The sequence below is a fragment of the Notamacropus eugenii genome, chromosome 1 (assembly GCF_028372415.1).
Source record: "Notamacropus eugenii isolate mMacEug1 chromosome 1, mMacEug1.pri_v2, whole genome shotgun sequence".
NCBI classification, from domain to species: Eukaryota; Metazoa; Chordata; class Mammalia; order Diprotodontia; family Macropodidae; genus Notamacropus; species Notamacropus eugenii.
In genome coordinates, this window is record NC_092872.1 from 217,847,955 (window position 1) to 217,869,474 (window position 21,520).

At 38.5% G+C, this 21,520-nt stretch overlaps 1 protein-coding gene across 1 annotated transcript in view; it reads right to left on the reverse strand.

Moving 5' to 3' along the window:
- Positions 1 to 21,520, reverse strand: part of CHAT (choline O-acetyltransferase) — a 99,998-nt gene that overhangs the window by 56,832 nt on the left and 21,646 nt on the right. The window contains exons 4-6 of the mRNA XM_072627416.1: positions 14,148 to 14,201; positions 12,216 to 12,396; positions 10,885 to 11,062 (exon numbers count right to left, since the gene is read on the reverse strand). Of these exons, the coding sequence (XP_072483517.1) occupies positions 10,885 to 11,062; positions 12,216 to 12,396; positions 14,148 to 14,201 (413 nt within the window). The remainder of the gene's footprint in view (positions 1 to 10,884; positions 11,063 to 12,215; positions 12,397 to 14,147; positions 14,202 to 21,520) is intronic.

A 21,520-nucleotide genomic window follows, 5' to 3' on the forward strand; every position in this document is an offset into this window, starting at 1 on the left:
TAGAAGACAAAACATGTACAAACAAAGCAAAAAGAAATGAGAAATGCAGATTGGACAAAATCCAACAAGATTTCCTAGGAGAGCTAAAGAAAGAGGAAAATAAGCAAAAAAAATTTTAAATTAGAATGGTAGAGAAAAAATCAGGAAAAGAAATGAGAGCAATGAAAGAAAATTATGAGAAGAGAATTAACAGGGTGACAAAAGAGGTACAAAACCTTACTGAAGAAAGTAACTCCTTAAAAATTAGAATTGGTCAAGTGAAAACTAATGCCTCCATGAAACATCAACAAAAAAATATAACAAAGTCAAAGAATGAAAAATTAGGAAAAAAGTGAACTATCTCATCAGAGCAACAACTAACCTGGAAAATAGATTGAGGAGAGATATTTTAAGAACTATTCAATTACCAAAAACCCAAAATTAAAAAAAAAGAACCTATACATCACACTTCAAGAAAAAATTATAAAGGGAAACTACCTAGATGTCACAAAACTGGAGGGTAAAGTAGAAACTGAAAGAATCCAACGAACACCTCCTGAAAGAGATCCCCAAATGAAAACTCCCAAGTATATTATAATCAAATTCCAGAGGTCTCAGGTCAAGGATAAAATACTATAAGCAGCTAGAAAGAAGTAATTCAAATATGTGGAACCACAGGCAGATCATACGAGATTTAGCAGTTACTACTATGAAGAATCAGAGGGTTTGGATATACCAGAAGGAGCTGGGATTACAATTAGAAAAAACCTATCCAGTAAAACTGGGATAGATGACCATTTGATGAAATAGAGGGCTTTCAAGAATTCCTAATGAAAAGACCAGAGCTGATTAGAAAATTTAACATTACAACACAAGATTCAAGAGAAGCATAAAAAGGTAAATGTGGATGAGAAATCATAAAGAACTTAATAAAGTTAAACTGCTTACATTCTAGATGGGAAAATAATACATGTAACTCTGAAGAACTTTTTCATTATTAGGGCAGTTAGAAAGTGTCTGCTATAGGTGAAATTGTTATGCCACCAAAACCAGAATCAGAACCAAAACCCTAAACCTAAAAAAAAAAAATAAAACCAAACCCATTACCATAAATTTTGGAACCAGTGGGTGTTTATTGAGTTTGACAGCATTTGCATTGGCAGAGGTTCTCCAAAGGAACTAATGGACAAAGCTTACAGGTTTCAATTTAGCCAGGGGATGAATTGGGTAAGGGGTCCTTTAGGACTGGACAAGGCTGTGACTGGAGGGCTTGCAGGGTAGGAATAAGGGAGGTGGTATCCTTTGATTGGCTATATCTGTTGCTGGGCTAACAACTGGAAAGGCTCTTCTACAGGTTGGCTATCTTTTGGAAGCACACCCTAATACATAGTACTATCCTTGTTTTAACAGTAAGGAAGGAAGGTCACAGATAGGGTAGGAGTTGCAACACAGTGTCAGGGGCCACTCAGAGGAACTACAGACAGGAACTACAGTGGCTACCCACACTACTTAGAATGTAAGTCTATTATTTTGGAAGGATCTAAAAAAGATGGATGGGTGAGAAGGAAGTATGGGAATGGGAGAGAAAGAATGGTGAAAATTATCTCACATAAAAAAAGCATTGAAGGAAGAGTTTTACAAAGGAGGGAGCAGGTAGCGCTTGAATCTTACTCTTACTTGAACTGATTCAAAGAGGGAAAAATACACACACACACACACACACACACACACACACACATACACACACAAGCAAACACAGAACTGGGTATAGAAACTCATCATACCTGACTGGCAAGGAGGAAGGGAAGAAGCTAAGAGAAAAGGAGGTTGTGGTAAAAGGGAGGGTAGATTAAGGGGAAGCAGGGATCAGAAGACAAATAATTGTTTTGAGGAGGGGATAAGGTAAAAAAAATAAAGTAAAAACACCCATATCAAGTAGCTAGATGGTATAGAAAGGGCAGAGCATTGGACTTGGTGTAAGGAAGGCCTGAGTTCAAGTCCTGCCCCGGATACTACTCCTATGACTGTTAGCCAAGCACTCAACTTTTCTCAACTTCAATTTCCTCATATGTAAGATGAGGACAATAATAGCACCTTCTTCATACAGTAATTATGAAAATATATATTAAAAAACCATGTAAAATCACTTTGCAGACCTTCAAGTGCTATATAAATGCTAACTATTATTATTTCTTTCTTAAACTGTTATCAACCATTAATACCTTAGCAAGAGCTAGTCTATCAGTGTTACTTCTAATTGTAACAAGTAGTTGGGGAGGAGAAGGACTGAAAGAAAAGGAAGAAGGATACCAAAAGCAAATTTCATCTATTTAATTTTATTCTAACAGGATGGACACTGCAGATGGCCAATGAATCTGGTCCAGAATTGAATAGAAGGAAGAGAGTGGACTGGATTGCATTAGGGAAATTGTGTAGTGTTTTTAATGACTACAAGCTTCTCCCTGGAACAACAACTCATCCTTTAAAACACCAATATGATTCTGGTGATGCTAAATGGCTGCACATCATAGAAGACCACAATCTCTGATAAATTAAAGTCACGGTTCACCCAAAGGGCAATAGAGAGATGCACGGTGGGTATGTGTAGACTGCAGAATACTACCAATGAAGCAAAGAAGTGATATAAAGATATCAGATTCAAAGACATATGACCTGAAAATAATTTACGTAGTAGTGAGGGACTAGTGAGCTCTAGAGTTGGACTTGAGAAGATCTGAGCTTGGATCTTGCCTCTGACATTGCTAGCTATGTGATCTTGGCAAGTCAATTAACCCTTGCCTGTCTTAGTTTTCTCAACTATAACATGGAGATAATAATAGTACTCACCTCCCAGTGTTGTTTTGAGGATCAAATGAGATAATATTTGTGAAATAATTTTACTAATGATGCTAATAGTCATAGTTGTTATTGTTTTAAGAGATTAACATCATATGCTACCTAGGTACTTTCATCATTTTAAAAGATCTGGAGGAAATAGATTAGTAGGAGATTTACAAGAGGGCTTGACCTAGAGGAGCACAGGACAAGAAAGCGTGAAAGGGTTTTGTGAGAGCCATGAGAAAAGGAGGTGGTGGTAAAAAGGAGGGTAGATTAAGCCATGGCAGGTGGCTCTCACAAAGAAGAGATCCACAGATTGGTTGATGCATGCATTGAAGTGTGACCATTTTAGTAGGACCTTGGCTGGGTATGAAGTTGTTTTAGCCCCATTCCAATCAAAGCCTTCACTTCAATGACGAAAACAGGACTGGAGATATCTGGAATGACAAATTAAAGGGCAAGGGGATCTTCCTAGTCTGTAGATTTATACACCTTGACTTTCCTAAAATGATAAATCTTCCATGGGGAAAGTGAACTACAGGATTCAGCAGAGAAAGTGAAACTAGAATTGGTCAGGATGGCAACAGTATTTGCTGTGTTGAATTTTGCACCCTGTGGGGTAATTAGTGACACAGGAGCTTTCCCTTCCTCCAAGAAGAGAGAACAGCTTTTCTAAACCACCAGACTATCTGTGTGTTCGTCCTTCGTTGCCAAAGAAGACCATGCCATCAGAGAAATAATGACATGACTTGCACTTGACTTTGTGTTGAGTAAGCGAGGGCTGTGCAGGTCACCAGCCTCACCTCCTCCAGAGCCATCTGAATCCAGTGACCAGATATTTATTAGGATGACTGGAGATGACGCAGGAGGAGGCAATTGGGGTTAAGTGACTTGCCCAAGGTCATGCAGCTAGTGAGTGTCAAGTGTCTGAGGTGAGATTTGAACTCAGGTCCTCCTGACTCCTGCACTGGTGCTCTATCCACTGCACCACCTAGCTGCCTCAAACCACCAGAGGGGACTATTCAGAAGATGAGAGAATAACAGGGCAGAGAGAGCTGGTCCTTCATGATTTTTCTCAAAAATACAAATTGAAATGATAAAAAGAAGTGAATTGCTAGAAATTTTCAAAAGGAAATTTAAATTCATAAAAAGATAATTTTCAAATTAAAGAAATCTCAAGCAAAAAATAAAAAGATAGAGGAAGAGAATGGGGGTGGGGAGGTATGGGAAACATTGGAAGAAAGGAATACCAAAACAGAATAAATAGTAGCCCTAGAAAGAATTTAAGAAATCACCAAAGACTACTGTCAAATATATAACAGACACAGTCAAAGAATAAAAGGAAGGGGAAGGGGGACGAATAAGAGAAATTAAAAGAAAAAAATGAGTACAACTAACAAAACTCTGGAGGAAGTTATGGCAAAATTCAGCAAAATGGAAAACAGAAAATATTTAAAAATATTAATGGGCACAATTAAAAGTAGGACCAAATACAAAAAAAGACAGAATACAATGCAATGGAATACAGTACTAATACAATAGAATACAGAATGGCAGATTATCACAGTTAAGATGGTAAAACCAGCTCAGAACATAACGGAGTTGGAAAAAGATTTCAAGGCAATGGAAATAGAGAGGAGCAGGTATGAGAAAATGGCATGATAGATTAGAAGTCCTCCAGAACCTGCGCCAATTTACCCCTCCATTCTTTTCTCCCAGTACTGTCTTACACGTAGTATGCTTCAGTGAGACTAGCTTACTAGCTCTCTGATGAATATGACATGCATTTTCTTACCTTGGTGCGTTTGTCCACAGCATGATTACATCTCTCTCCCTCTCATTCCCTCTTCTCTCTCTCTCTCCTTGTCTTGGTCCTATGCTCAGTTCAAATCTCACCTCTTCCATGAAGCTTTCCCAGGTGATCCAAGCCTACAGTGATTTCTCCCTACCCTGAACTTAAGTCAAGTCAACAAGCATTTCTCAGGCATTTACTGTGTGCCAGGCACTGTGTTATGGCAACCCCAAAACAAACCCTAATGCAATTTTAGATTATTTTAATAGTAGTATCTAGGACAAGGGAAGAAATATTTCCATTACTCTTTGCTGTTAGATCACATCTGGACTATTATGTTCAATTCTAGGCATCATATTTTAGAGCGGACATTGACAAGCTGGAATTCATCCAAAGGAATATGAACAGGAAGATGAGGAACTCTTATGAAGATTGGTGAAAGGAACTGGAAGTATTTGACCTGGAATGACCTTGCAAGCTACCAAAACCTTGAAATCTTCTTTTTTTCAGAGAAATTGCTATACAGCCACATCTCCCCCATCCTATATTTGATATTTTTAAACTCATGCATAAGTCTTATATTATTTGTCCAAATTAAATACCACCGTATCAGATCCAGTCTGAGATACTTTTTATCTTGATTATGACATCCAACTCCCATTGTTGCTCCATGTCATCCACAGATTTTATGTCTTCATCTATGTCTTGAATGAAAATCTTGAGCAGAACTGAATCTAGGACAGACTTCTGGGGCATTCTATTGGAGACCTCTTTCAGTTTCACATCAATCCATTACTCAACACTCATTGTTTGTCCAGTTACTAATCCATTTAACCATTATCATGCAGTTACTACGTCTTTGTCTTGCTCACAAAGATACCATGACTGTTGTTTTATGTTTGTTAAGTGACTTCTTGAAATCAAAGTATAACATTTTGTTTTACTTCATCTTACTTTCCTCTACCTAGTAAATCTCCTTTTTGAAAAAAAATAACCTGACTTTCTGGGTTGAACAAGGCAAGAAGGTATTGTTTATATCCAGGGCTAATATGGTTGGGGAGAATCTAGCTGGTAGCAGTCGTAATGATGTGGTACCTGTAGCTCTTAGCCTAGAGCAGGAGTTCTTAACCTTTTCTGTGTCATAGACCCATTTGACTATATAATAAAGCCTATGGGCCCCTTCTCAGAATAATGTATTTAAATGCACAAAATAAAATATACAAGATTACAAAGGAAACCAGTTATGTTGTAAATTATCAAAATAATCATTTAACTTCCTCCCTCACCCCAAGTTTGAGGACCCCAAGTTTATAACCCCTGGTCTGGAGAGACAGAATGGTATATTAGAAATAGCACTTGATTTTGGATTCAGAATGCCTGGTTAAGAATCTTAGCTCTGTCCCTAATTGTATGATAATAAACAAGTCATTTAATCTTTCTGAGCTTAGATTTCTTTATCTGGAAAATAGGTCTACGAATATATGACCACAGGATTGTTGTCAACTTTGAATGTTCTCTAGGCAGACTCCTATTATTATTATCATTTGAGATGTTGGTGGACTCTTGGAAAGATGAAAGCTTGAGTAAGGTGATTTGGCATGGAGTAGCACACTATGGCTATTCTTTGCCTGCCTTACTGGGGGCACTATTTAATGTCGCCAGCACCTATCAGAGTTCCTTAGACATAATGAGTGCTCAATAAATGTTGGTTTTTCATGATCCAACATGAAATACAACAGTCTCCTGAGAATTAGAATGAACATCATACAGAGGGCAATGGGTGTGAACAGGCTGCAACATTTGACCAATGAGGACTTTCAAGGAAGAACAGGCATAAAAGGTGTCATTGGGCTAGTTGTGTCAAAGGTGAGCAATAATGTTGGGACCAATAGAGTGCTCCATAGTCACCCCTGAGATGTCAGAAATTAAGCAAGGCTCTAGCAAGTTGAGTAGACTTTCCAGTGAAAAACTTATGGAGAGAACCTTACATAGAATAAGAAGGCCTGAATGGGTGGCAATCTGCACTGTTGGAGTTGACTTCCAAGTCAATGAGATTATGGCTCCATTTGAGTATGGACTTTCCCATTCTGCTTTGGAAATGCAGAACTGGATGACCAGAAAGTTAAAAAAATGAAGATTCCTTTTTTTTCCATTTGAAATAATAAAGTGGCTTTTCCAGGCAGGCTTTTCTTTCAGTGTAATGTAGAGGAAAGGTCTAGAAATCTGTAGATCTGGGCTGTAGCTCTGGTGCTGCCACTACTTATGAGTGTGATCAAGTCCCTTAACCTCTCTGAGTTCCAGTATCTTCATCTCTAACATAACAACAGACTAGCTAGATGATCTCAGAGTGTCTTTCAGCTCTAAATTTTATGATTTTTAAATTTCAGCAATGGCTTCACACTTGAAGTCATATACGCATAAACTGTAATGTAGCTTTCACTAGACTTCTTGAATGTCTTTATGTTTTATAAAGTTTAATGTTTCATCTTCCTTTGCTACTTAAGTAGGCTAGCAAAGATTTCAGGAAGAAAACTGATTGAGAAGACCTTAGTTGTGTTGGAGGAGGGAATATTTTTAAAGAGCTTCTGGTTGGGTGTGACTTTTTCAAGGCAGGGAGGGTTTCATTTTGATCTTTGTATGCTCAGAGCTTTGGATATAGTAGGTATTCAGTAAATACTTTGTGACCTGAACTAAATTGTCTGTGACTAGGGAGGGGTATACCTCATATAGTATGAATGGAATTGAATCTAATTCAATGTGATTCAGTTCAACAAGTGTTTTTTGCTTACTTTGGGTTTAACATCATGTTAATATGTCATTGGCTCAGAGAAGCATCTACACTGGTTTGCATAGCAAGGCACATTGAAATACATCAAATAACAAACTGGATTGACCAAATAAATGATTCCATGGAATTAGAAATACCAGGAGAATCAGTGGGAGCGAGAGTTCAGGCAGTAGTGTCTAGAGATAAAGTACATGTCTTCCTGTAACTAGACCCAATGATTCTCAGCCCTAGATTTTGTAGCCTCAAAGGTTCTACAATCACTTCCAGGGAAATTTTAAATAACCTAACTGAAATCCCAATACATGTGTGTATATGTATGCATGTATATACTCATGCTTATACATTTTTTTCTGGGATATTTTATAGTTTGGTTCACAAGATCTGACATATAACTTTAGGACATCACAACTTTGAAAAGATTGAGAAATCACTGACCTAAAAGGTTGCTATCTCAGACCAAAACATTACAGTTGGAAGAAAACACAATTTTAGGAGAACCTCCATTTGTCTTCTGAGGAAAGCTTTTTTATCATATTGGGTAATAGATAGGGACCTGACCCTGGAGTCAGAATGACCTGAGTTCAAATTTGACCTCAAACACTTAGTAGCTATGTGACTCTGGGCAAGTCACTTCATCTCTGTCTCCCTCAGTTTTCTCAGCCATAGAATAAGGATAATAATAGCACCTGCCTCCCAGGATTATTTTGAGAACCAAATGAGGTAGTATTTGTAAATTAGCACAGTTCCTGGAACATAGTCGATGCTTAATAAATGCTTCAAATCTGTGGCAATAAATGAAGAAAGGAAGAAGGAAACTGGCTTTTGAGTTGGAAGGTAAACTGCTAGCTTCTTCATTCATGAAACCATGACATGTCTGTGAAAAGTAGAGACAGAGGCAGGGAACATGGCCAATCTTAGGACTCAAAGGTATCTGAGTATTATAAGAATCCTTATCCCCACTCATTGCAAAAGAGCTGCCAGGAAGATGAGAGAGGAATGGTGATGAATTTCCTGGTGATTTTGTTCTTAAGTCAATACGTATACTCATGTTGTAAAAATTTGAAAGATTAATTAAAAGAGAAAATTTCAAATTCTCTTTCCTTTTTTTTTCATTTCTTTCATAACAGAAGGAATATAATAATTTAGAAATGCTGGAGCAAATGGAATGGACTGTCTTGGGGACAGACTTTCTCATTATTGAATGTTTTCTAGGAGAGACAACATGACAATTTGTTGAGGATATTGTGGATGGAATTCATGCTTTGTGTAGGGTTTTAAGTATGCGGTCACTGAAGTTGAAGGATAATAGGATCATTGTTTTGAAGATAGAAGGACCTTAGAGGTTTTTCTAGTTTTAGAAAAACTCATTTTACAAATGTAGAAACTGAGACACAGATAAGTTAAGACTTACTCAAGGTTCCACAGGCAGCAAAGGTCAGCCACCACTGTCTCCAAAGCCATTGATTTTTCCACTTTCTACACTGTTTCCCCATCCCTTCCAATTCTGTGATGCCAGGAAATGTAACTTCATGAATTTCAATTAGTGCAGATTAAAAGCTTAAGCCTGATACCAAATCTTGACCATTCAGGAGAGGGAAATGGTATAAGCCAGAGCACTCACAAAATTGGAAACAAAATTGAAAATAATCACACAGTCTATTATTTTTATGACTCTTTGTCATGAAGAAGGAAAATAACAGAAGGTAATAATACCCCCTTGAGAGAATTAATTAGCTTTCAAGATCTCAGTAATTTACTAAATTCATTGAAGGCAGGGACTATATGTCATATTTCTTTGTATTCAGCGCAATTCCTAAGTCAGAAGAGGGCCTCGATTCATACATATTTACTAATAGATAATTCCAGAGAAATAAGATTGGAGCACATGAAGACAGTAACACTGACTTTTCTTCCAGTTCTCCACAATACTTTCCTTGAGCTGGACAGTGACTTAAATATTCCTGTCTCTGCATTTCTGTTCATATTATTCTCTACCTGCAATGCCTTCCCCACCATTCTCTGCATATCCAAATCCTAAATATCCTTAAGGATCAACCCTTCTTATGTCTTCCAAGAAGACTTTTCTAATTTAGGCTGAAGCAATATTTCCCACTTCTGAACATCTACAACACTTAGCGTCTTACTTGGTACTTCACCAAATATTTAAGTTACTATCAGGTATTGTTCCATGTATATAAATCTTGATTTATATTTGTTGCATACTCCTTTAACTTATACTTGTAACCTATACAATGGCTGGTGCATAGGACTTGTTGATTTAAAAGCCCTTGAGCTGAGAGAGACCTTATGACACAGCCTAGTTCAACACCGACATTTTATGGCTAAGGAAATAGAGAACCAGGGAGACATTAAGGGACTTTCTGGATGTTGTATGATTAGTTATTGGCTAATCAATCAGCCAATCAATCAGTAAACATTTAATAAGTGTCTCTTATGTGCCAGGCACTGTGCTAAATGCTGGGGATGCAAAAAGAGACAGAAGACAGTCCTTGCCCCCAAAGAGCTTACAATTCAATGGAATATAATCGATGGCCAGATTGTGACAAGAACTCAGGTGTCTTGACTTCTGGCCTATTGATGTCTCCATTCTCCCATCCTGCTTCCCTTAGGCACTTGATATTTGACAAGGTGATTTAAATAAAATATATGATGGAGATATGTACTTCTGGAGCCTTTGCTTTGTTTTCCTAGGAATCAATCTTCCTTTACCCAGGAATCACAGCTAGAGATCCCTACAATTCAGCTAAAAAAGGGTTTAAATAGAGGAGGCAATTTCTAGAAGGGTTCTAGTTTGTTTAAAAAAAATTTCTTCTCTGTAAGTCTCAAGGATTAAGTTGACAAAGAATAATAGCTAGTGTGCAAGAGAAATCCCAGATACTGTCAGTCCAAAGTACTAGAACCAGAGCAAGGCCTGAAGGAGCTGGCAAACTGCTCTCTCATTAAGGGAAAAGCTGAGGAGACTGATGTGTCTAAAAATTGCCCCTGGGCACTTCTAGGGTTCCAGTTTGAAGGTGCTTGGTTTTTGTGTTGTTGTTTTTTTTAGATCATCAAGGTTAGTTCTTTTATTTTATTTTTTGTCCAGTGAAACAATAATTACTGCCAGCCCTGAAAAAAGGCTGAAAGCTTTCAGTTGAACAAAAATACCCATAGGTCCTGTATACCTCTCCACCTTCAAGTGTGATTTAGTCTCTTTTAAAAAACTGGAATATTATTGGTTGAAAACTATATCTGCAAATGGATTGGCCATTGTTCTTCATATTGAAAGATTACACTAATATTGAAGTATTGTTTGCAGTTCCATCATGAGCAAAATGGAGGCTTGAGTTATGAATGATGGGGATGATTTTAGTGGCACTTTCCTCATTCTTTCCCCTGGATCCCTGAGAATAGAGGTCACCACAACCACCAAAGAAAGAAAAGCAATGAGGATGAGGGTGAAGAGACAGCTGGCAATGCTGCTGCTAACCTTTCACAAGGATGGTCCTGGCCTTAGCCCATTCTGCTCTTCCATCTGATGTCAGCAGACCAATCGGCGGTAACCTTTCTTCCTCATTGTCAGCCATTTTGACTATCTTTCGTAACTGAGTGAACAGATCCCCCTCACTGAGGCGACGGAAATTAATGACCACATCCAAGACAAAGAACTGTGGGGGAAACAGGTCAAACATTTCAACTAATGGAAACTGAGCTTAAACTGAGACCCCAAGGCACCAGGCTCTCATTTAATTCTGAGGGAGGGTCCCAGGGCTTAAGGAATCTTTGGTACTCAGCTTTCTATAAACTCTGTAGGTGTGGCTTTTGGAAGTTTTCAGTAGAATGTGATTCAAGTCTAACACTAAAACTGTTGGGTGTCCTAGTTTCCAAATTACCATCAAATCAGAGAAGGGCAGGTAGACTGAATTTGTCTATGTGAAAACTTGTTTTCTAAACTCAGATCTTATAAAACTTTTATAGTTTTATTCTTATGGAACCATGAGCACTCGAGGGTCTTTGAATTGATCTCATTCTGGAGCATGCACATTAGTGTTAACTTCCTCTACACGTTGGGGAATTCTTAGTTCAGGGTGTGGTTCCAAATTTTTTTTTTAATGGCTTTTTTCATTTATCTTATAATCCTACTTCTCATGATCAGATAAGCATCAAGGTCTTTTTTCCCTGAACTAATAAATCAAAATGAAGTTGTGAAGCATGCTCCAAGAAAAAATAAAGTCATGAAAGGACTGAAAAAGCCATGTTGTAGAATTATTCAGTTGGGCAACATGCAAGACTTTGTTCCAAGTCCCTGAATTAGATATGGGACATGTATCTTTTTGAACTATGAAAATTCCAAAATGTAGCCTTTGGTTACCACTGCTAATTTAATTAACAGTCCTCACCAACAGGGCATCACCCAGCACTTTGGCTCTTCTTAAATGTGTTCCATGTGCTCTTTTTCGTCCTTAGTGGTGCTGCAGAAGAACAAACTGGTTGAACATTCTCTGCCTACTGACTCTAGAAACACGAAGACATTTCTTAGGTTTTGAGAAGCAACATAGCTTCGTGGCAAGAGAACAAGGCGATTAGGAGTCAGGAGACCTGGATTCTAATCCTCACTAAGTGATCTTAGGCTGTGCCTTTCTCATTAGGGGGTTGTGAAGATCGAAGAAGACCACATATGTGAAAGTACTTTGAAACATACAAGCCACTCTACAAATTCAGAGTATTAATATTGGGTTCTCTCTTAGTCCAAGTAACTCTCCAACTGTTATAGTTTCTTTTAGCTGGTTAAAGACATTGTAGCAAATGAAACCAGCCTACCTGATTGTTACAAGCCACAATAATATGTTCTGGTTCAGGCATGATACTGCTTGTCTGGGCCACAAGAGTATCTTTGGTATGTCCTGGAAGACGGTAGGAAGAGAAGAGCCCATAGTATTGCTTCATACAGAGAGGCTGGCCAGATAACTGTCCTCTGGCACAGTCAACAGGTATGGAATGACTAGATAGGGAGAAAGGAAAGAAGAGGAGGAAGTCAGGGAGGAAAAGAGAATGAATCTTGAGTATGTACCCTTGCATTAGATGAAACAAAGTACATTAAGAATCATGACTTCTTTGTAGTGTCAGATCATTCAATTCCCCTACCCCAATTTATGTGTCATTGCTGAGTTTATCAAACAATAGAAATGATCTTGGAGGGGGCCACAGCAGCCATCTACACAGATGGATAATTGCCACTGATTTGTCATAGAAATCTTCATGTAAAGAGGTGAACACACACATATGCATATATATACATATATATGCACATATGTGTACTATATATATGTATATATATGTATGCGTACACATGTGTCTGAAAATAGGTTAGCTAGAAAGGATCTGCTGCTGATTTTGGAAGAGTTCGGCTCACACTTAGAATGTTATAATATCTAGGTGGAATCTCTGTCTTTGTACTCAAAGTTGGCCTCAGTTTCTTTTCTCCTCCCTTTCTTTTACCGTAGCAGGAGATTGGAAGGAGAAAAATAGCAGATCCACAGGAGTTAACATTTTCCTGGCACCTCCCTTGCCAATAGTCACCAACTTGCTATGCCATGTAGCCTTTTGTTGCCCAGTGCCCCACAAAAATTTATAGGACTCTCTACCCATCTGCTGAATCATATAGCTCCACTGAATCAAGTTTTCATATTCTTCTCCATTTGAGAATAAAATGTTGTTTGCAGATAGAACTTATGTGTTATTGTCTCTGCCACTGTGGTCCCAGCTCTGTGGTTTCTCATCTCTCCTTGACAGTTAATTTTACAAGCTTTATGGCTGGCTATTGACATTTCTCTTAGGTACCATGTTAGTAGGATGGGAAGAGAGGTATGTAGAATGAAAGGTGACCCCAAATTGTGAAGAAGGAGAAGTTTATATTCTGAGACGTTTTTTGGGGTCCCATTTGCACCTGCTTGGTCTCCTCATGCTTTGCCTTTCATGCTTATTGGCCCTCCCATTCCCACATTTGCACCTCCATTTACTCTAGACACGATCTTTTCCTTTCCCACAACAATGCTCACTGTACTAACTCCTGTTACCTTACCAGCTTGCCAGATGACTGGATTACTAGACTGTAAAGAAATGTGGACTAACATGTTAATGATTAAAGGATGAAATGTTTTCAATCTTCCTTTTGTAGGGTGAATTTACATTTTAAACTGTAGAGGGGAGTGATTAACCTACCAGGTTAGAAGACAGACATAATGACAAGCCATTACACAACAACTGGAGAAAATGTTTTTGGACTGGGGACTTTCACTCCTCAAAGTCTCTGACTGTGGCCTTTTCAGTTGAGTCGCCTTATCCAGCAGAGTAAAAGGACACAAGGCTATGTGGTACAGTGGAGAAAGTGCTAGATCTGCCTCTAAAATTCACTCGTAATTCTAATCATGCCTCTAAGACTCACTCATTGTGTGACCATGAGATTATCATTTAATCTCTATGAGACTGAGAAATTCTATAAAATATCTAAAACCCTGGCACTACAACAATGCATGTTGTTGGGGGGAATATTTTTCATAAATTTACAAGTGCTTTATATAAATAAGATATTATTATTACAAATTCTGTCATTTTGGGGAAACAAAGAGACCACTCAATGGAGTCTGATTCCTTTCTGTTCTTTTACTGCCTGGTAACTCAGTTCTCTGTAGGGAAACCCTTAGTTATTACATAACTGGATTTAGCCTTTCCATATTTCACCAGACTACTTACCTGTCCAGTAAGGCTTTATAGTCAAGCACTCCAGAGATAAGGTTGGCTGTAAACCTAAAAGAGAAGGACACCAAAAGCCATCAGAGCCCTCCATGCCAGGGGTCTCCACTGTGGTCTCTCATGTAGGAGTGTCATTTGAGGTTATTCTTTGCAATAAGCTAATAATTTCTAAAAGGTAGAGATGAGGAAAGAGTGTATTCCAGTTGAGGGGAGCAACCTGTACAAAGGCACGGATGGAGAGATAGATGAGGTACCCCCAAAGTCCAATCTGGTAGAACCAAGGTTTATCTCCAGTCACATTGGATGCACACCTATGTTAACTTTACTATACAGTACTGTGCTGTCTCAGCTCCTGCCCCTTGGCTTGGTACTCCATGACCTCCCACTCTACCCTACTCCCCAACAATAACAACAGCAACAAATCCAAACCAAACCTTCCAAGTGAAAGCAGGACAGACTATGAGGAAACTGCCACCACTGCCTCCAGCACCAGAGTGGAGCTTGACTTGAGACCTCCAGCACCGAGAGAGGAGACCTTTACCCCACTCCACCCATCCACCTGCATGCCCTTCCCATATATATGTCTTCCATCAGTCTGTACTTGGGTACTGCCTATGTATCCCTCTCCTGTCTGTGTCTGTATCAGGCCCCCACATGTCTGTCCCTGAAATGTTTTTTCTCTCAGTTCTGGCCAGGCTTCCATGTAGTTGACCTGGGCCTGCTTTCCTCCTCCTGCTTTCATATCTCTGTCCCTGACCCCTATGTGTCCTTGAACCATGTACCGGCCCCTTCCCTCTATGGGTGCAAGATCTCCTTTGTGCCTCCCTCCCTCCTTTACCCACATCAGGTGAGCAGATTTATATGAGAAGGTCTGCCACTTACTTAAAGTGAGAACTGTTTGTGTAAGTTTTACTTTTATACGGAAGATGGATTGGAAAAGGGAGAGATGGATTAGGGAAGCCAATTAGCAGGCCAGTCCAGGAAAGAGATGATGAGGATCTGAATAAGAGCAGTTGTGAATAGAGAGAAGAGCGATGGATGTAAGAGATGCTATGGAGATAGAATTGATGAGAACTGGCAACTGATTGGATATGTAGGATAAGCAAGGGAGGAGGAGTCATCAAGGATAACTTCAAGGTTGTACTCTGAAAGGCCATTTAATGTTGGTTACATCTGAAAGGCAGAGGCTATGTTTATTTTGACTGAATGTGAAATTTCAGTTTCACGTTATCTGGCTAATAAAATCAGAATAGACGCAGCCCTGATGGATAATTTTGACTGTAACATGACATCTTAGAATCTGTATTAATCAGCTTGGTTATCAATGCTGATACAATTAAGTGTTTGAGTACAAATAGTAGAATTCATTTTGTGACAATGAAGGAAGGATATTATAGTGAGGACTAGGGAGGTGGCGTAGGTAGGGAATGCAGGGAATGTCTCTTCAAATAAGAACCAATATAAGGTTTGTGACTGTGTTAAAATTTTATCTTGTTCTGATTCCCCCTGACCACCACTCTCTTCTAGTCAGTACAGTAAGTGAATCGCTATTTATGAAATTATGAAATGGGGTAAGCACACCTAGTTTTTTAGGTACTTGCCAGAGAAGACTGTGACAGCAGTGGGGAAGGGAGGCTGCAATCATACTTTAAAAAGACACAAAAGATGTAGGGGAAAACAGTATGGAAAATACAGAGACAAAGTGAAAAGGGGTACAGAGACCGACAGTGGAGGGACGGGAAGAGGGTGGTGGAGGATGGTAGGCAATATGGAACAGGAGGAGTCAGGGAGAGGCACAGAAAATTATTCACTTAATCTTAACTTCCTACTATTGCTACTTCATACTGGCTACTAATAACTTTATTTAATGTGCTAAAATGATATCTTCTTCTGGTCCCTCTGACTCTTTCCCCACTTCTAGTCAGCATAATGAAATTATAATGTAAAGTACCAACAGCGGAAAGTAACATCGCCAAGGGGAACCCAGAAGGCCAAAGATCAAAGCATAATTTACAAATTGTATCAAATATTAACCAAAAAATCATATCTTCCCTGCTGAATCAGGGAAATCCATCTAAGATTTGCTGTTAGGGACTTTTGGTCTTATGATGTTTACATCTAATATAAGTCCCAGACATACACGGTAACACCAGCAGAATACTAAATGTCTGGTAGAACCAAGATTTATATCCAGTCAGCTTGGATCCTTGTTAGCCTCCCTACCTCTGGTCTCCTCCAACCCATTCTGCACATTGCCACCAGGTCAGTCTTCCCAGATTCTTGTCATGTCATTCTCTTACTCAAAAACCTTGCAATGGTACCTTAACACCCTCAGCATAAACTCCTTAGACTAGTATTCAAGGGCTTTTACAATCTAAATGCTCGTTCATGGTGCTTGCACCTATTATGGTGAGAATAGATGATCCACAATCCTTGCTTCCTCAGTCAAGCCACAAGATTCCTAGGAGAAGAAGTCTTGAAGAATCTTTTGGTCCTCCCTTCCTGGGGCTTCAGAAGCCTAGTGCACAAATTTCTTAAATGTTGCTTCCTTAATCAAGTAATACAAATATAACTCGAAGAGACAACTCCTAGGAGCACCATCACTAAACACAAAAATTAAACTTTTATCTTGAATTTGGGCAAAATTAGTACTGCAAGTCTCTCTCTCTCTCTCTCTCTCTCTCTCTCTCTCTCTCTCTCTCTCTCTCTCTCTCTCTCTCTCTCTCTTCCTTTCTTTAGTTCTTCTAAGGGGGTGTGCCACAACAATTCACTTCTTGTTGTCCTGGCTTCCCTATTCCAGGCAGCCAGTTTTATCACATGCTTAGATGACATTATCTTGAAATTACTTCTTTCTAATCACCTGGACTCCTTGCTAGTCCCACTCTGACCTACTCTCCACTCTACTCTTTGGAATTCCCATTCTATTGCCTATAACCTTACCTAAACTATTGAGTGTTTTACCCTTCATCCCTTTGATTTCCTGCCTTAACATAAAGTGGGACTCGGCCTCAAAGTCACTACATCCCTGACACCCATAGCTCTTCACAGCCCATTTTATAGAATGAATTTTGTTTTATTTCCTTAAGGCAAACATTTACTAAATTCAGTCATAATATGCATGCATGATACAATAATCCACACTTTTTGTAAAACTAAAAGAATATATCATGCCATTCCCCAATATATACACCATCAAAAGTTATGAACAGGTAGTTTTCAAAGAAAGAAATTCAAGCTATTAACAACCATATCAAAAAATGCCCCAAATCATTGGTAATTAGAGATAAGCAAATTAAAACAATGTTCTACCTCATACCCATCAGATTGACGAAGGTGAGAAAAAAAAAGAAACTGACAATTGTTTTTGAGGAACTTCAGAAAAATAAGTATATTAATGCACCTTTGCTGGAGCTGCAAATAGGTTCAGGTATTCTGGAAAACAATTTAGTACTATGATTCTAGAATCACTGAGCTGTGCAATTTGACTCAGCAGTATTCTTCCTAGGCATGTACCCAAGGGGAAAAGATCTTGTATTTACTGTTGACCTGAAAACTTGTTGAAGAAAAGGCAACATGGCTAAATGCATACATTTTATGATTTAATTAATTAATCAATTCCCTATTAAAGAAAACAGTTACATAATGCATTATGGAGCCAGAAATGTTCTGGCTACCCAGTGCAGAAATCTTCTGGCCTATATACATTTTGCCGTGAGAAAAGAACTCTCCTAGTTGAAGTAAGACAGGACAATTAACAAAGCAATATTGGTCAGGCCTTGGGATTCCAAGCTGGGTAAATATGTGTCTCGGAAATCCCACCACTAGTAAGTGGTAGGCTTCCTGCCCTAAACAGATAACTGACATAGGAAAGGGTAAACAAAGTTCAATAGAAATTACGACCTAAGATGTCTGTGTTTTCTTTACCATTAACATGCCATAACATAGTGTAGGTCTACAAATATTAAGATATGGAAAACGTCCCATTATTCAAGATAGTGTCTTAGGTTAAAGGTCTCCTTAAGGAATGTAGAGTCAGCCTTGGCTGGCTTTTGCTGACATAGGAAGAGGCACTCTCTGAGTTTGCTTCAGAGAGAACAAAGAGATTATTCCAAAATTTTATATTAAACATTATCATTACAAAAAAAAATTTAAAGCAGCTCTTTTTGTAGTGATAAAGGACTAGAATCTAAGGTATGCCCATCAGTTAGGAAATGGTCAAATGTGGTCTATACATATAATGGAATATTATTTTATCAAAGAAATGATGAAGAGGATACTCGCAAAGAACTCTAGGAAGATGTATGAACTGATGCAGGGTGAAATGAGCAGAAGCAGGGGAAGAATTAACATAATAACAACATTGTAAAGAAAAGCAACTTTGAAAGCCTTAAGAACTCTGATCACAAGCATTCTGGAAAACAATTTGGAACTATACCCAAAGGGCTATAAAACTGTGCATACCCTTTCATCCAGCAAGGCCACTACTAGGTCAATCCTAGGTCAAATCCCAAAGAGATTTAAAAGAGGACAGGGAAGGACCTATCTGACAAAAATATTTACAGCAGTTCTTTTTTTTTGTAGTGGCAAAGAATTAGAAATTGAGGAATGTCCATCAATTGGGAAATGGCTAAACAAGTTGAGATACATGACTATAATGGAATATTACTATTATAAGAAATGACAAGCAGGTTGATTTTAGAAAAGCCTGGAAAGAGTTACATGACCTGATTCATAGTGAAGTGAGCAGAACCAGGAGAACACTGTAAACAGTAACAGCAATATTATACATTGATCAACTGTGAATGACAGCTATTCTCAGCAGTATAATGCTCCAAGACAATTCCAAAGGACTCATGATGAAAAGCACTATCCATATCCAAAGAAAGAATTGATGGAGTCTGAATGCAGATTGAAACATACTATTTTTCATTTTACTTTATTTCATGTTTTTTTCTTTTGGCCTGTGTCTTCTTTCACAACACAAATAATATGGAAATATGTTTTCTAGGATTGCACATGTGTAAGCCACATCAAAATTGCTTACTGTGTCAGGGAGGGGAGAGATGAGAAAATTCATAACTCAAATTTTTTTTAAAAAAATGAATGTCAAAAATTGTATTTATATGTAATCAGGCAAAATTATATATTATTTAAAAAAAAGAAACCACACCACAAAGATCTAACTCAAAAAAAAAGAAAAAAAGAATTCTGATGAAAGCAGTTGCCAACCACAGTTCCAGAGAACTGATGAAGCAAGCTATGCACTTCCTGACAGAGGTGACACACTCAACATGCAGAGAGAGAAATACATTCTTTTTGGACATGATTAATTTGGGAATTTGTTTTACTTGACTATGCACATTTATTACCAAGGTTTTCTTTTTCTTTTTTTCAAATAGAAGTTGATGGGAGAGAGAGAAAGAGTAGGGATAGAGTCCTCCCTCCTTCCCCCCTCCAAATAAATGAGAACAGAAGAAAGCCCAAAAGGGATCACAATCAGAACAGCTTTGAAAATTATATATTGAATTTATTACATATTTTAAACTAAAAGCAAGTTCTATATGTTAGAAATTTAGAGTTCCATGCATGAATTTCTCTTTCTGTTCCACAATATATGTGGAAATGCTTATTTTATTTTATATTTGTTAAGTTCAAAACAATAAACTAGAAAGAAAAACATTATGCAATTAAATTAAAACGTAATACCATTTTGGAGGGGAGAAGATATTATGATGGCATGTACATATACACACACCTATGCTGACACCTCTCTCCACTCATGGCTCCTCCTTTCACTTCCCACAATTCACAGGATTGCTACCACAACCGCACCTTTCTTTTGTGACCCATGTAATGTCATACTCCCAACTTTTTTTCAGTCAATCAAGAGATAATCTTTACTGATCACTAGGGTTAATTCCTCTGCCTGTGTTCTTGATTGCATTCTTTCCTTCCTGTTTCATGACCTCACTTCAATTCCTTCTTTCTCATGTAACTCCAATGATTTCCTCACCACTGGCCTCTTCCCATCTATTTATAAATATGCTCAGCTCTCTCCCAATCCTAGCCCATCCAGCTACTATGTAATTTCTTTCCTCCTCCACCCCCTTCACAGATAAACTTCTTGAAAAAGTTATCTAGGCTGGTGTAGGGGGCAAATCTATCAATCTCCACCATGTAAGCTAGTTGAGGTCTTTTTCTTAAAAGGTTGCCCAAGTCTAGCAGGAGCTCCAGTTCCTCCGGGGACTTTGGATTAGCAGACTACCAGAATACCAACACTGGCACAGGGAAACTGTACTCAGATGAATCAACTGGTATTCTCTCCTTCCCCTGCTATAGTCAAGCAAGCCTCTTTTTGTTAACTGTTAGTTGGACTATGAGTTTCATTTTGTTCCAGTTTTGAACTTGAGCTTTTATATTGGCTTTTATATTAGCCACCTATTTACTGCCACCTCCTCACTATCCATTCCCTTGTCATCCTCTTCCAATTGAACTTCTACCTCACCCCTACTGTGCCCAAACTATTCTTTCCTGTGTCTTTAAAGAACTATTAGTCTTTTTTTTTTTTCACTCCCCATATTTCTGGCTCTCTCTGCAGTATTCAGCACTGCTAACCACGTCTTTCTTCTGGATACTCTTTTGTCCTTCTGATTCTGAAACACACACTCTCTCCTGGCCCTTACCCTACCTTGGTAAGGCTGCTTCTCTTCCTCCTGCACTGGATCTGCATGCTCTTTATTTAGATGTTCCCTCAAGAGTCTATTCTTGGCCCTCTGTTTTAACTCTACATCTCTTCCTTGGCAATTTCAATCATACCTGTGGTTTCAATGGTCACCTTTATGCAAATGACTTCCAAATCTATATCTCTAAATCTGGTCTGTCTTCTAAGCTCCATCCACACATCTCCAACTTCCTTCAGGAATCTCTACCTGAAGTTCTCACCAATATCTCAAGCCTAACAAGTCTAAAAATTGAGCTCATTATCTTTCTCCCTAAACCTCTTCCTCCTTCTGACTTCTCCATGTCTGTCTACAAAACCACCATTCACCATTCTCTCATATTCTTAATCTTGGGATTTTCTTGGACTCTACCTTCACCTTCACCTATAATATCCATTCAAGGACCATCTCCAGTTGTCCTCACTATATCTCACCACTGGACTGAGATGACTCCAGAGGAGAAAGTGAAGCTGGTGACTTTGCACAGCCCTGCCTTACCTAAATCCAATTCACTTGCATGTCATGGCATCCCCTCCCTGATGTCATGGTCCTCTTCAAGAATGAAGGATGAACAATAACAACAAGAATGACAACATCCAATCAATTATTAAGTTCTATTGATTCTAGTTCCACATCTTTTAAAACTGTCCTGAA